The sequence below is a fragment of the Drosophila pseudoobscura genome, chromosome X (assembly GCF_009870125.1).
Source record: "Drosophila pseudoobscura strain MV-25-SWS-2005 chromosome X, UCI_Dpse_MV25, whole genome shotgun sequence".
NCBI classification, from domain to species: domain Eukaryota; kingdom Metazoa; phylum Arthropoda; class Insecta; order Diptera; family Drosophilidae; genus Drosophila; species Drosophila pseudoobscura.
Window position 1 is genome coordinate 8043310 of NC_046683.1, and position 14337 is coordinate 8057646.

The 14337-nt window shown below is 36.4% G+C and overlaps 1 protein-coding gene across 45 annotated transcripts in view; it reads right to left on the bottom strand.

Moving 5' to 3' along the window:
- The window catches only part of cac (calcium voltage-gated channel subunit cacophony), a 59563-nt gene that overhangs the window by 14185 nt on the left and 31041 nt on the right, over positions 1-14337 (bottom strand). For 17 of the 45 annotated variants that reach the window (XR_004470537.1, XM_033384595.1, XM_033384594.1 and 14 more), the window contains 8 exons: positions 12657-12659; positions 9737-9919; positions 7543-7637; positions 5277-5558; positions 4373-4575; positions 4096-4304; positions 3127-3138; positions 1921-1980 (listed from right to left, as the gene is read on the bottom strand). The exons of 1 other annotated variant lie outside the window; for it this stretch is intronic. Coding sequence is in view for 42 of the 44 variants with exons in the window: in XM_033384595.1 (XP_033240486.1) it covers positions 1921-1980; positions 3127-3138; positions 4096-4304; positions 4373-4575; positions 5277-5558; positions 7543-7637; positions 9737-9919; positions 12657-12659 (1047 nt within the window). In the remaining 2 variants the exon portion in view is untranslated. Of the gene's footprint in view, positions 1-1920; positions 1981-3126; positions 3139-4095; positions 4305-4372; positions 4576-5276; positions 5559-7542; positions 7638-9148; positions 9241-9736; positions 9920-12656; positions 12660-14337 lie in introns of those variants that run through there. 27 more of the 45 variants (XM_033384625.1, XM_033384620.1, XM_033384608.1 and 24 more) reach the window with 12 other exon arrangements.

Consider the following 14337-nt stretch of genomic DNA (forward strand, 5'->3'; position numbering starts at 1 on the left):
ATGAAACTCGAATTGAATCTGTTCCGTTGATAACTAGTATAAAAAAAAATCTCTAGTTTAAGAAAAGAAATACACAAAATGAAAACATAATTTCATGTTCTTTATACTAGTAGTGGCATACATATCTAAGTTTTAGTTGGATTCAGACGTTTTTTCAGCGCTTTTATTTAAATCTCAAAATGGTTTGGTTTTTCGCATGCTTTCGTTTTTTTCTTGATTTAGTTTCAGTTTTTAGATTGATGACTGATTGATTGATTGCCTTTATGTAAGCATGCCTAATGAGCGCCAAATGCTACAAGGAAACTCAATGGCATATCGACAACTGAACTGAACAAAACATATTAAATATAGGACATTTGCCTGATCGCTTTGATCCTACAGATCTCTCTTTGTTTCTGTTTTTATTTCTATATCTATTTCTCTTTTCTCAGATTCCTTTTTGTTACACTTTGTATAAATCACGGGCATAAATCATTTCATATTTTTTAGATTGTTATTACAATAGCAATCGGCATCATTATTCATATTCATATTCATATTCGTATTGGTATAGGTATTTTTGTCAGCTCTAAAGCTGTTTGTGTACTGGGGATTATTTATTGTATCGATAGATAGATTGTGGCCATGGGCCTGTTATTCTATCTATTCTCTATTGGAGGTGCAAGAGTGTGTGTTTAGTGTTTTTTTGGTGCAATAGTCGATTCAAACTTGGAGAACAGTGCACTATTCGAAAGATGCTGAACAAAAGTGTGTGTTAAATCTATGTTAAATCAAAGACAACAACTCATCCGTTTTTTGTTTTTTTGTTTTTTCAGGCGCAGTTGCAGCAGCATACAAATGTGTAGTCCTTCATAATTTCATGTTCATTTTCATTTGGGGTAACTGCCGCAAATCTATACTACTAATCTTTAAGGCTTTCTAAATAATTTTGAAGGGAATTACAGATGGAAGAATTATTGGAAAAAATTAAAGATTCGATTAATCTTAAATGTGCAACACATTTCAGGAAATTGATTAACAAATCTGCCTTTCGTTCAATATTTGTTTGTGGAAAAGCATGTATAACTTTCTTCTTAAAAAAAATTAGACCAACTAAGTCCTGGCAAAGTAAAGAGGTTTTGATACAAATATGTATCTAAATCGATGTACATATAAGATATGCTTTAAAACGATACCTTTCATTGGGTGAAATACATGGAAAAGTATCAACGATTAAATAGGGTTTGCTCAGGCATTGATGTACTTCTCTTTTTACTCTCTTTATCGTAAACTATTTATATCCATACATATATCTTACTTCATTTATGATATATCAGGGGTTCTGCAATTTTCATATTATTCGAAAGGAATTAAGCGATCAATGGCCTGGTTACTGGGGTACTATCCATGGGCAAGCATCAGCTAAGATGTGCAGAGGGATCCACAAGCAAGCATCGTCTATAGGGGCGCATATGGACGGCACACTCCACGAAAGGAGAGACGAGCCGGGTCTAGAGTGGAGTGTGGAGTTCGATTGTTTCGATCGGGTTTGTGTGTAAAGCGAGACATGACCATAGCATTGCAGTTGGGTGTTGCTCTACGGTTTGATAAGATATTCTATAGTATGCGGATAGTTTTATAAGTATTTAGTATGCATTGAGTAGAGTGGTTGCTGGGTTGGTTGGTTGTGGGGCAGGCTTATGCTTATATGCTGGTTTTCCTAGTTATATGCACATTCCTAGGCGAGTATGTATGTACACATGCCTCTAGCCGATAGAGAGATTGAGAGAACAATAGAGCAAGAGAGAGGTGGGTGGTAAGAGCAGTACAAGAGAGTAGTGTAAGTGGAGGAGTAGTAGGAGGAGCTTCAAAAAAAGCGAAAGCAAAATCAAGCGAAAGATTGCATAGGCATATATCTATGTAAATATATAGAGTATATACCGGCTCCTCGACGGCCGTTGGGCTATATTTACGCTCGTCATCGTCTTCCGGCTTCTTCCGCTATCATTGCCATTTGCCATTGCCATTAGCATATTGTATTTGCCATTGTATTTGTAAATGGTATTTTGTGGTCCAATGGTACAATGTTAAAATCGAGAAATTCATGGATTCAAATTCAGTTTTCAGATTCAATTTTTGTTTTTTGTTTTTGTTTTTATGGAGTGTGTGTTTTGTGTTTTGTGCAAAGGATAACAGGATAACAGATAAAGCACAATTTCATTAATTATTTCGACACGTGTGTGAATCATGTGAGTGTTGTTTTTGTGGGTGGTGTTTTTTAGGGATGTGCCCTCGCCGGTATCTTTCTGTTTCATATATGTAAGTATATGAGATACATTTCCCGACTCTTAGAGGGACTCGAGTGGTTGACTTTGTGTTCTAATCAAATGGGCAAACCTCTAGGAATATATCTAAGAATATCAATAGGTTTACTTACAGATCTATGAACTTCTTGTACGATATAGTATGGTATAAATTCAGATACTAAGAACGAACAATACAATCGCAAACACTCGAGTAGTAGTAAAGTAAATTACGGAAACTCTTCAATTCAATTCTACCGATACGAGTATATAGATTATATTTAGTTATATTTATTTACTTCTAAGATTACAGTAAAGTACAGTACAGTACTCATTGCTCTCAATAAATAACGTTTTGTAGGAGATACTTGATTACTGAATACTGGAATACGAGTTTTACTTTTTGTCATCCCAAATGGGTTGCAACATTTTCTGTGTGGATTTTTCCGATTCGTTGTGGATTATAATAGTATTTGATTTCGATTTTGATTTTGATTTCAAGTGAAGAAAACTATGCATCCCGTGTATGCCCACAACTGCCCATAATAATAATAATATTACTATGTATAATAGCAATACGGGATTTGGAATTTGTGGTTTGATCTCGAGATCTGATCGTATAGCAGGTCGTGGCACTGGATTGTGGTGTCAATTATGGGCAGCTTCTTGTGGCTATTGTATATGTATGGTATAGTATGTGTATTGACTATTTTCTTGGGCTTTCACTCGTTTTCACATACAAGGTATGTGTGCAACGTACGTATACATATATGGTAGGTAGTAGGTATTATTGTATATACAAATGTGATAAAACATGAGGTTGCATATAAAATTAATTATATACCTCCTTCCAGTTCTGCGTATATTTTTTTTTGTGGTTTCGTTTGGTTTTGATTTTTTGTTATAAATATTTTCATATTTTTTTTTGTCGTTTTTTTCGTTTACGGTTTTATTTCAATGAAAGATAGAGAGTTCATTGTCAATCGTATGAGAAGAGAAATCATAATATTACATATAGTATTTATTCGATGTTATATCAATTTTTATATAGATTTTTTTGTGTGCGGTTTTGTTTTATTTTCATTGTTTCTGTAGTGTTTCAGTGTGGTGTGTAAGGGAAGCTTTTTGGAGGCAGTTGGCATTGGGTATTGGAACGTTTTCCAATCCACACTCCAATGCAAATTCTGTTCTGGCTAGAGCATGGTTTTTAATTTTAGTAGTTAGTTTGTGCTTTGAAAAGAATTAGAGCATCAGCGAGGTAGATCGATAGATAGATAGTTCATAGAGAGTTTGCTTATATACATCTGTGACTGTGAGGGACAGCACAATGTCTAGGACTTAGACTTATGATAGACTTATCATTACATGAATAGTAGTGGTAGCAAAGAACAGTAGTAGCAGCCACCACTTCGGTTCTTCGGTGGTGCAGATTCAACACAAAACAACAACGAATCAACCAAAATGTTTAATGCCAAAATAAAACAAAATCATAGCAAAAATCTTCCTGCAATTATCGTTTATCTCGAATTCTTAACTGGATGGTTTTGTGGACCCTTGGATACGTTCCAGGGAGAAGCTCCTAACGACACTTTTTTGTTTTTGTTTTTTTTTGTTGTTTTTGTTGGCACTTAACATACGAGTCTTCTGGACTATCATGTGGTTCTCTGACCAGGGCTAGGGGGGTTCCATTTAATTTAGACTAGAGTTGTTGTATCAAGTACATGGTAGTACATTTTGTGTGTGGGGGGTTCGGGGGGGTTTTGGTCGGCCGAGTTTGGGGGTTGTGGGACTATGTACAAGAGATATAACTTACCGGCATGCCCGAATCAATCTGGCCGAACCTCGTGTTACGCCAGGACTCCAGTATGAGGAAACCTGCGTAGATTTTACCAACTGAAAGCTTCCCCTTATTCAGCTGATCGAGCGGTGGCACCAGCAGATTCAGCATCTTCTTCGCCTGCAATGGCCAGATGTTCGTGATGGTTTCCCTGAGCTCCATGTCCGCCTGGTCCATCTCCTCAGCTAAACGAAGGAATGTACACGGATGTTATATAGTGAGCATATGGAAAATCGATCAGGTATCAACATACGCGCTCGCATCTTAATGCTTAGATTCTCCCGAATCAAAGCGAACAACGTTGTGGTAAACTGGACTCTCAGCTCATCGTCCAGCGGCATATTCATTCTGATCAGTTTTTTGTAGGCCAGCCGATTGGGACACTTGTTACCAAATCCCAGCGGTGGATCCATATTCTTAAGCATGTCGTACATTTCCGTGTAGTGTATTTTACCACTAATTCATTCGAACGACAACGGGAGGATTGGAAAATTAGTTCGGTGCTGCTCTGTGCTGCTGCGTGTAAACTCTCAATCCAAAAAACACAAAACAGTGTGTGGATCTTCGTTCAAGCCGAAGACATGCATATGTGAACCCGATCGTATGTGTGTATATTAGAACCCTGCAGAACAGGCATCCGAATCCATTCGGTGGGATTCGGTATTCGGTATTCGCTTCGTTCAGTCGGCATCTCATTACGTCGAAACACTCGCCCAAAACGGACTGAACGAATCACGTATCGTAATTTTTGCTGTGTCAAAACACACCATCGATCGATATGCATGGTAAAAAACTTAAAACTGAAATTAGAACAACTCAAAGGTGAGGTGGGGTGGGTGTTCAAAGAAGGGTTCAAGCTCAACTTGTGCACACAGTCGGCTCTTACTTTGGAGAGCCTTAGAGAGTATAGTCCGTGTCTCGACCGTTTGATATATGAATCAAATACGACCAAATAACAATCGTTTAATATAAGTGCACGCTTGATCGAATGGCAGGAAAGAAAAGAACCGGAGAATGGGGTACAAACTTAAAGCAAAAATGTTTACGATAACTTTGTGGTAAACGAAAACTTTGTGAATTTTGAGAGTAATGTGTGGACATGTGCACATGTTTTGTGTGTGTCGTATGTATTTTGTATATATTAAACAGATAATTACGTCGCATTTGGATCATATTCCGCCCATATGCGCACAAATTCGTCTAAGTGATGAGCACCCAATATACTGGAGTCCCTTGTGAGATAATCAAAATTATCCATGATGACAGCGACGAACAGATTCAACATTAGAAACGAACAAAAGAATATAAACGATACGAAGTAGGCGTAGGCCAGCGTCGATCCGCAGTACTCGCCCGGGCCCTTCTCGGCGTCCTCGTCACAGGCTTTGCCCTTGAGGCAGGCCAGCATTATGTTTGGCCATGCCTCGCCCGTTGCACATCTGTGGCGTGAAGATCGGGGAATAACATAAGAATTAATACACATATGGTTCTGAGTTCTCAAAAAGAAGCGAACTATTTTTAAGGTATTATATGTATTAACTAACTCTAAATACGATCGGTACGATTTGGGGGAGGGGTGTGTGTGTTTTTATGCAATGAGTGTAGTTGTAGTGGCGTGTATTTACATATAGTACTCGTACAGGAAGTTGGATTTGATACATATATACGATTATGTGTATGTAAGTGTATATACATACAAGGAGATTGCAGGAGGCAGCAGGATAAGTATGAGTGGTATATATAGTCAGTAGCTCCTTTATGTATATAGAATTACATACACACTAAGCTACTACAATTTGCAGATACTTAAGGCAGATACTGTTCGGACAGACGCGACAGAGAGATAAAGAGAAAGACTAATGCCAATTGGTTATACGGCAGACAATTACGGAATACATACTATATAGTACCTATAATTTCGACTGAATTTCGACTTATTGGTGGTGGTAGTAGTAGTAGTAGTATGAGATATATGTGTATGTACTGGGAGTATATAGTTGATAATGGTTAATGGACTGATGACTGATTGATCACAGAGTAGAATTACATACAGACATACATCAACTGGCAGTTCTATTAACTTTATTATCATTATATATGTATATATATGGTAGATATATATATATAGTATATAGAGAGAGAGAGCGTTATAGGTGGTAAGTTGTTCGGGGGTCGTATATGTATAACAGCTATATATGTAGTAGTATAACTAGAGCATAAATTACCAGTAATATATAGTACTGCAAAATGATTCAACTCTCATTTAAATCTCAACGGTTTAAAACACTGCAACAACGAAAAGTGCAAAACTTTGGCAAAATCAAGCTTCGCTTTCAAAATATAGTATTTAGTTCTACAGGTTTTTGGTTTTGTTTTGTTTTGTTTTTTTTTGTACATACATTAGTAATACATACATATACTATATCGTACTATGCGCATATGTGGGTGGCATATGTCGCACATGACGATTTCTTATTAGTTTTAAGTTTTAGTTGTAGTTTTGTTAGTTTTAGTTGATTGATTGATATATATATATAGTACATATATCAATAAATATATATATATATATATTGTATGGATATATTGTTGTTGTTGTTTTTTTTTTTTTTGTGGTATACATAACTCTAGAAACCAAGCTACATACACAGGTATCAATCAAAAAATTATTGTAATTGTTAAGCAAAACGAATGTATGTAAGGTAATGCTTGAATCTGAATTTTGGAATTGGATTTTGGAATCAGGAGAGAGAGAGAGACAGAGAGAGCGAGAGAGAGAGCTGATTATTTTTGATAGTTTTTTTTTTATGGATTTACCACCGTTTTCTACTGTAGGGCTGCCTGCCGCAAATCCGAACGATGTGCTCTTTCTTTCATGTGACTAGAAACCAATACAGATTATATATATGGTACTATAGTACTATGATAGATAAGGTCTAGGACTCTAGAGTTTTGGGTTCAAAATGAAATCTAGTTGTTGTTGTTGTTGGAATGGGCATACAAACTTACAAACTATCCTAGAACACTCCCAAAAAATCCCAAATGAAATACTAAACCATTTAGGCGGCTCTAGGGCTAAACTAAGATATCCATCCTTCCTCCTTCCGCTTCAAGGTGCTATCCACCCCTAGAGACTAGTAATAGTACGAGTAGTAGTATATTTATGATACATATTGTAGTAGTAGTAGTAGTAGGAGGAGCGAACGCGTATGAGATAGAGAGAGAGAGAGAGAGTCTAGTTGTATACTAGATTAAAATTATTGCTAACTTGTATTTGATATTTTATAGTATCTATAGCTAGTTAGTAACTTAATTACTGAGAATCGAAAACTTGTTTTTGTTTTGTGGGTAATAGTAGTAGTAGTAAAGTACAATAAGTAGTATTTAGGGGCTTGGAGATCTAGGATCTAGTTGGGGATTACATACCTGAAGAGCAACATGACGCCTTGAATAAATGATTGGAAGTTGTTGTGCCTAGTAATGGAATTTTCCACTGTACCTAGTTTGATATTTCCGAACACCTATGCACGATTCAAATATCGGTAAAGAATTCAATGGATTATTGATTTATGGTTTTTTTTGTTGTTGTTATATTTTGTTATTGATCAACTGAAAGACTTAAATCATATGGCACATTACACACACTCGATTCCTCTTCCTTACAATCCTCAACGCTGGCTGGCACTACCCACAAAAAAAAAACTCTAAGCCCGCGATCCTATTAGACCCATTCTTCGACCCCATTCTTTCGACACGGCAAATCCATATGTGAGATTGGGTCAGGGCGAGCGGGAAATCTCATACACATACTCGTAATGGGAGCATCATCTATTGTAAGCTGTACAAATACGTAGTACAAATACCACAACGAACAGTCAGAATCGGGGCAGAATGGGTAGATGGATGGATATATGTGGTGAGGAGTTCTCTTCGATTTACACATGTCGATGCATACATACATGTATGTAGATGCAGTGGCTGTTGTGTGGGTGGAGGACGACTATTGCAATGCTAAAAATCAATGACAGTCAACATCCGAGCTAAAGCACTCTCAAAAACTTGTATCTTTAAGAACAATTAGGAACATCTCTGTATCAAAAACAAACATAAAAGGGGGTGAAGAGGATTGGAAATAAATAAAAGCAAGCGAAACGAAACGAAACAATTTACTTGAGAACTCGCATCGGTTACCATTGACGACAAATAAATATAGATACAAAAGAATAAGATACACCTAAAAGATACTCTATGATAATTAGCCAATTTGAAACTCATTCAGTTACAGTGAGTGCTAATGGAGTGCGTTTCATCTAATGAAATCAGCAAAAAAAGAGAGTACAATTTTTAGGATCAGCAAAAGGAATCAAATCAGTCTTCAGTTCTCTTGAAACGCACTCTATAGGGTGTGGCAAGTAGTGCTAAAGTACCCTTAATAGTTCTATGATAACCGACATATCCCAAACAGGAACTCAAAGTGAAAAAAAAGGCATCTATATGTACAGCGTTCAAAACAGAATGGGTTTATAATCTGGATGATCTGATATGATCTGATATCCGGTGGTTGTGTGAACCATTGAAACATTTAGTAAACCAAAACGGGGAATATACCAAACAAATATTGTACACGATCCTAATGTTAAACAAATACATTAAATACAATTTTTCAATTCAACAACTGGCAACTGTCAAACGCATACATTGATTCCATTTTGTGTTTTTGTTTTCTTTGGTTTTTTTTGGGATGCGAATATACATAAGATTCAACGAACGAACTATGGATACTTGATGATCGAAATGTTTCCAAATTGCGGGAGGACTGTAGAGTGGGCTTACAAGGAACAACACAACAGAACAGTGTATCTCCCCCTATAAGCGCACTCGTGTGTCAAATTTTGGTTAAAATTCCGAATTGCGAATCTACATTTTGATGTATTTTGTATATGCATGACTGTTTTTTTAGTGCCATCTTTGGGTAATCGTAATCGCTATGGAGTTGTACTATGGTTTAAACTAGATTATGTTTCTCGTTTACCGAAAGAGCAGCATGATTCCACCGGAGAACGATTGGAAGTTATTGTGGCGATTCAGTTGCGTGTCCGGATCATACTTTATGTTGCCGAAAACCTTTTGGTTTGATGTAAACATTATAATTGGTTTGAAAAGGCATTAAATTTCGACCAACATTTATGATTCTATCGACTGATTCATTAGTTTTTTTTGTTTTGTTTTATTCCATGTCTAGACATAGTCTATATTCTAGTTTAACTATTTAATAAGTACAAGTATATGATGATCACTAACCCAGACAGTTAAGAGCTATAATTAAAAGTAAAAAATGTAAAAAGAAAATGATGTTTCTGGAACTACTGCTGTGGAAATAGTACGGTTACTGTGCGACCCCATTAAATACATAATACATCCCGCCCAGCGGAGATTAAGAGTTGAGACAAACGACCTAACAACACAATCGGCAACCAACAGTTTATCCACTTATCATACGAGATATACAACAATTTCTGTGTGGATTGTTTTCTTTTTTTTTCTTTTTGTTTTTTTTTTTTAGCACTCGTTGGTTTTATGGCGTTTATGGGGTAGGAACGGTGGAACGTTTGAAACTTACCTGCATGCCAATAATGGCGTATATAAAGAATAGCATGGCTATAAGCAAACAGACATATGGAAGTGCTTTAAATGATTGTACAAATGTCCAGAGGAGAATGCGTATTGTGTATCCTTGACGGAGTAGTTTGATAAGACGCGCCGCACGAAACAAACGCAGGAAGCCGACGTTGATTGAGTTCGACTGTAAAATATTATTGGCCAAAAGGTTTGTTGTTGTTTTTGGAAGAGCAGATTCGAAGAAACAAAATAAAAGAAGAGAGAAAACAGAACGGAAAAGGAGATTGGTATTAGAGTGGTTTGTCCCCGTTTATCGTAATATAACGTGAATTCGTCCGAATCCCTTTTTGGGGGGAACTCTTTCGAACTCGAAAGCGCGTCATCATACTTGATGATGATGCTCTCATGATGCATTCCAATCTAAACTATCGGTTAGTAGTAGTAGATCGTTCCGTTAGTACTAAGTAGTTGGTAGCAGTGCAGTAATAGTAGTAGTAGTAGTAGTAGTAGGTAGTTAGGCGCAGTTATTAGTTGGTAGTAGGTTAGTAGTAGGTAGAGTAGTTTACATACATAGTAGCGGTAGGTAGTATCGATTGAAAATCATTATTATATCATTAGCTAGTAAAACTATTTTCAAAACAAATCAAATGTCAAATTAATATCGTTCCAAATTGTATTTTACTCATAGATATAGTATATATATACATAATTGTATATGTATAGATGGAACAAAATGCTAAACAAAAATTGGATTTTCAAACGATTGTTTTTTTTTTTTTTACGGGTACCTTAATGAAATGCAAATACTATACAGAATTTTCATTTTGTCAGAAATTGTAATTAAAAAACTATTTAGTTAATTTCGGTAGTGTGTCTGTTGTGTGTCTGTGTGTTTCTGTGTGTTCTCGATTGAGTAGCTGTGTGTGTGTGTTTATCTTTTTTTTGTTTTTTTTTTCTTGATTTGGAATATTTTTGTGCGTCTTCCAAATCTTCTACTACTCGTAATTTACAAAAATAAATTAAATTAAACAAATAAAAAATAAGTACGGAATCGTTGAAAGTTATATGCTTATATAAGTACTGGTAAATCGGATTTGATAGAAGTTTTTTTTGGAAAAGCTCTTTCAGTGCGTTTTGTGTATGTGTGTGTGTGTGTGTGTGTGTGTAGGTCTTTTTGTTACTAAACAAAACTAATCGTGTTGGTTTTTTGATTCGTTCTAAGTACGAGTATTTGTTGGGTGGTTCTTGTAAGCGAAAGAAAGTAAGCGTTTAATCAATGTAGAACAGTATGCCAGTAGAACAGTATAACCGTATAACAGTTGAACAGTAGAACAGTTGTATTGTTGGGTTTTCTATGTACAGTTTGCATCATTTGCATGGTGCACGGCAAGTCGTGGGAACAAATAAAGTACAGGGTATCGTCAAAGGTGGTGTTTTTTTTTCTTTTTTTTTTGGGTGGAGACGGAGGGGGTGTGGGGCTAGGTCTTTCTGTTAACCGTTTTGTAATCGTCACAGATTTGGCCAAAATATTTTACCCATCAGCTGTTGCAACAGTATAACACTTGTCGTACATGTTGGCGCATACATTTCTGTTTCAGATGTTGCATGCACCCACACGTACGGGTGTTGTGCTCTGGGATCATGTGCCTCTGGCAACTGCTGACTTGAGGACGTATACCGCCTCGCCGCGGGCTTCGTTTAATTGCTTCATTTTTACACTGTGCAAAATCGTATATATCGTTGGAGTTACAAGCTACTGAATATGTTATAGTAGTACTTAAAATTACGGTTGTGTATGGACTACAGAGACTAGAGCAGATAGTAGATGGTAGCAGATGGTTGTTTGGTTACATATTTATAGTACATATTATATGTAGGTTTTGTTAAGAGGTGAAGCAACGATATCAAAAAACATTTGTTCGAGAGGTGTAGAGACAAAATTTGCTGTGTGTGGCCCAGTGCTTTTTTGTGGTTTGTAACTGAAAAGAAAACATATACAGTACTCGCAGCAGTACACTGAAACACTGAACACTGAACCGAGCCGAACCGAATCGTAGTACTCCCTATATATACTGTATATATGTATATAGTATAGTAGAGTACCAGTAACGATTCTTGTCGATGTTGGAAAATACAATATGTACACAGGAAATGCAGTTTAAGATCTAGAAGGCAGAGTGTGGCGGCTATCTCTATCCGGGCTATGAGTATATCTGAGCGTAGCTATACACATATGCATATATAGTATATATATTATATATGGTGGGTTCTATGGGTTATGCAGGGTATATGTGTATGGAGGGGTGGGGGGATAATGGAGCATGATCCCACGCTGTGGTCGCTTTGTTTTTTTCATAGAGTAGGTCTCAATAGGGAGTTTTGGGTCGCTGGTTGACTATTTCTAAATCCCAAAATCGTTTATTACTGGATGTGCGTTTGTGGGAAGATATACACATGATGTTATCGCATAGAGTCCCAGATCAGATCTAATCAGATCTACGAGATCTAACTACCAGCAAGTACGCAAGAGAAAGTGGGGGGCGAGCGAGAGAGAGAACGAGAGCGAGAGCGAGCGAGATATCAAAGGAGAAAAACTGTATCTACAGATGATGTACGTACACAAAACGAGATCAATCGATGTGATCTGAATACGGAATACGGAATTGAATATAGTAGGAGAGATATTTTAAAAGATGTTTCTGGGTATGTATGGTAAGTAGTAAAACGTTTAGCTAAAAAGGCTAATTAGTCAAAAAAATTTGGTTTGGTTTTGTTGTTGTTGTTGTTGTTGTTTTGCTTGTAGCGTGTGTGGTTGGTTGTTGTAGTTCTTGTTGTTGTTGGCTGTAGTAGTTGTTGTGGTTTGTTTGTTGTTGTTGTTTTTTGAAAGTAGAAAACTTGTTAGGATAGATTTGTTTACTTACATCCTGTTGGATAGTGAGAAACCATTTTCAATTTGAAATTTTTTTGTGGATTTGTTTTGAGACAAATCAATGTGCACATTTTGATATTTTTTTTTTATAAATGTTTTTGATAGTTGACATTGATTTGATTGGATTTGATTGATGACACACACAATTGTTTTTCAATTGATGTTTTTTCAGTTATAGTTGTTGTTGGTGGTTGTAGTAGTTGGTAGTAGTGATTGGTGTTTTTTTTTTTTTCATTCAGCAGTTTTTTGGTATTCAGTTGCATTCAGATTCATATTCAGATTCAGATTCAGTTCAAAATCGTCACAAATTACAAGATAATGAAATGTATTTTTGATTGATGATTGTATTTTTTTTTTTTTTTTTTATTTAGTTGTTCATTTATTGATTGAGAGTTTCATATATCATATCATATTGCATGTATATAGACGATGCATGTTTGGACGATCGATCACAGGTCGGTTTTGGTATCGGTATCGGTTTTTGGTCAAACGATAATTCGATAGTTCGTTGGGCGGCGAAATCGTTGTTGATTTTTTGTGGTTATTCATATGTTTCGTATTATTTCGTATTCAGAGAAAGAGAGATATTTTGTTTTAGAAAAAATAAATAGAAATAGGTAAAGTAGAGTTGAAGATTAGTAGTATTGCAATTGCAACTGCACGACTGCAGTAGCTCTATCAAAGGGTAGTATACAAAGATAGTAGCAGATCAAGATCACAAATATCAGTAAGCAGAGTTGTTCAGTTACATGTTGGTTCTCTATATGTTGTTGGAGAATGTGTAGTGTACTATGTGGATGTGTGTTAACGAGTGTTGTTGTTGTTGTTGTTGTTGTTGTTTTAGTATCTGTAATTGTATCTAATGGCTTTGGCTTTTTAGGAGATCTTCGATGTGTTTACAGAAAGGTTCTAATCGGGTTATTTTGTTGGTTTCTATAAATATTCGCGCAGTTAAACTTTTGGCTCTTGGCTATTGAATACTATGCAGGTTGTACGTGGGTTGGACTATACATATATATAGTAGTAGTATTGGGAAATGTATTTTTACAGAACTCAAAAATTTGTCAACTCAAAAGATAACTCTGATAATAAAGCATTGTTTGACGAAATGAAAGACGAAGTAAAGATCGAAGATTACCGGAACGATTACGAAATATATTGACCGCGAAAACAGATCCGATTCGAGAGTCGAGAGTGATAGGGAGAGAGAGTCTTACCTATACGACACACCACCAATGGGGAAGAGATAACCAGCTTGCGGGGAGGATCTGTGGATCGATGCTGGGTCCACTGATACTTTTGATGGTATTGGGAGGGGAGCGGGGATTGATTGGTTACATATAGATTGCAGGCCATTTGCAGCATTTTTCTCTTTGAAAGTTCTCAAGCAAAAAACAGTTTTCTCAGTACAAAACGTTTCAAAAAATTTTGTAAGTGTGTTGTGCGTGTACAAAGCCGAACTGAACTGAATCAAATGATATATATCCAAGTGCATTCAACGCACATACTCGCATGTAAGTGAGTGTATGTAGGTGGTGTATTCAAATGTAGTATTTGTGAGTATTTGTGAGTGTTTTGTATGTGTGTGTGGTTGTGTGTGGCAATGTGTGGGTGAGTGTGGGGCATGCAGCAGCTGTAGCTGAGAAACGAAAGCCAATCCAAGCCCAGATCAT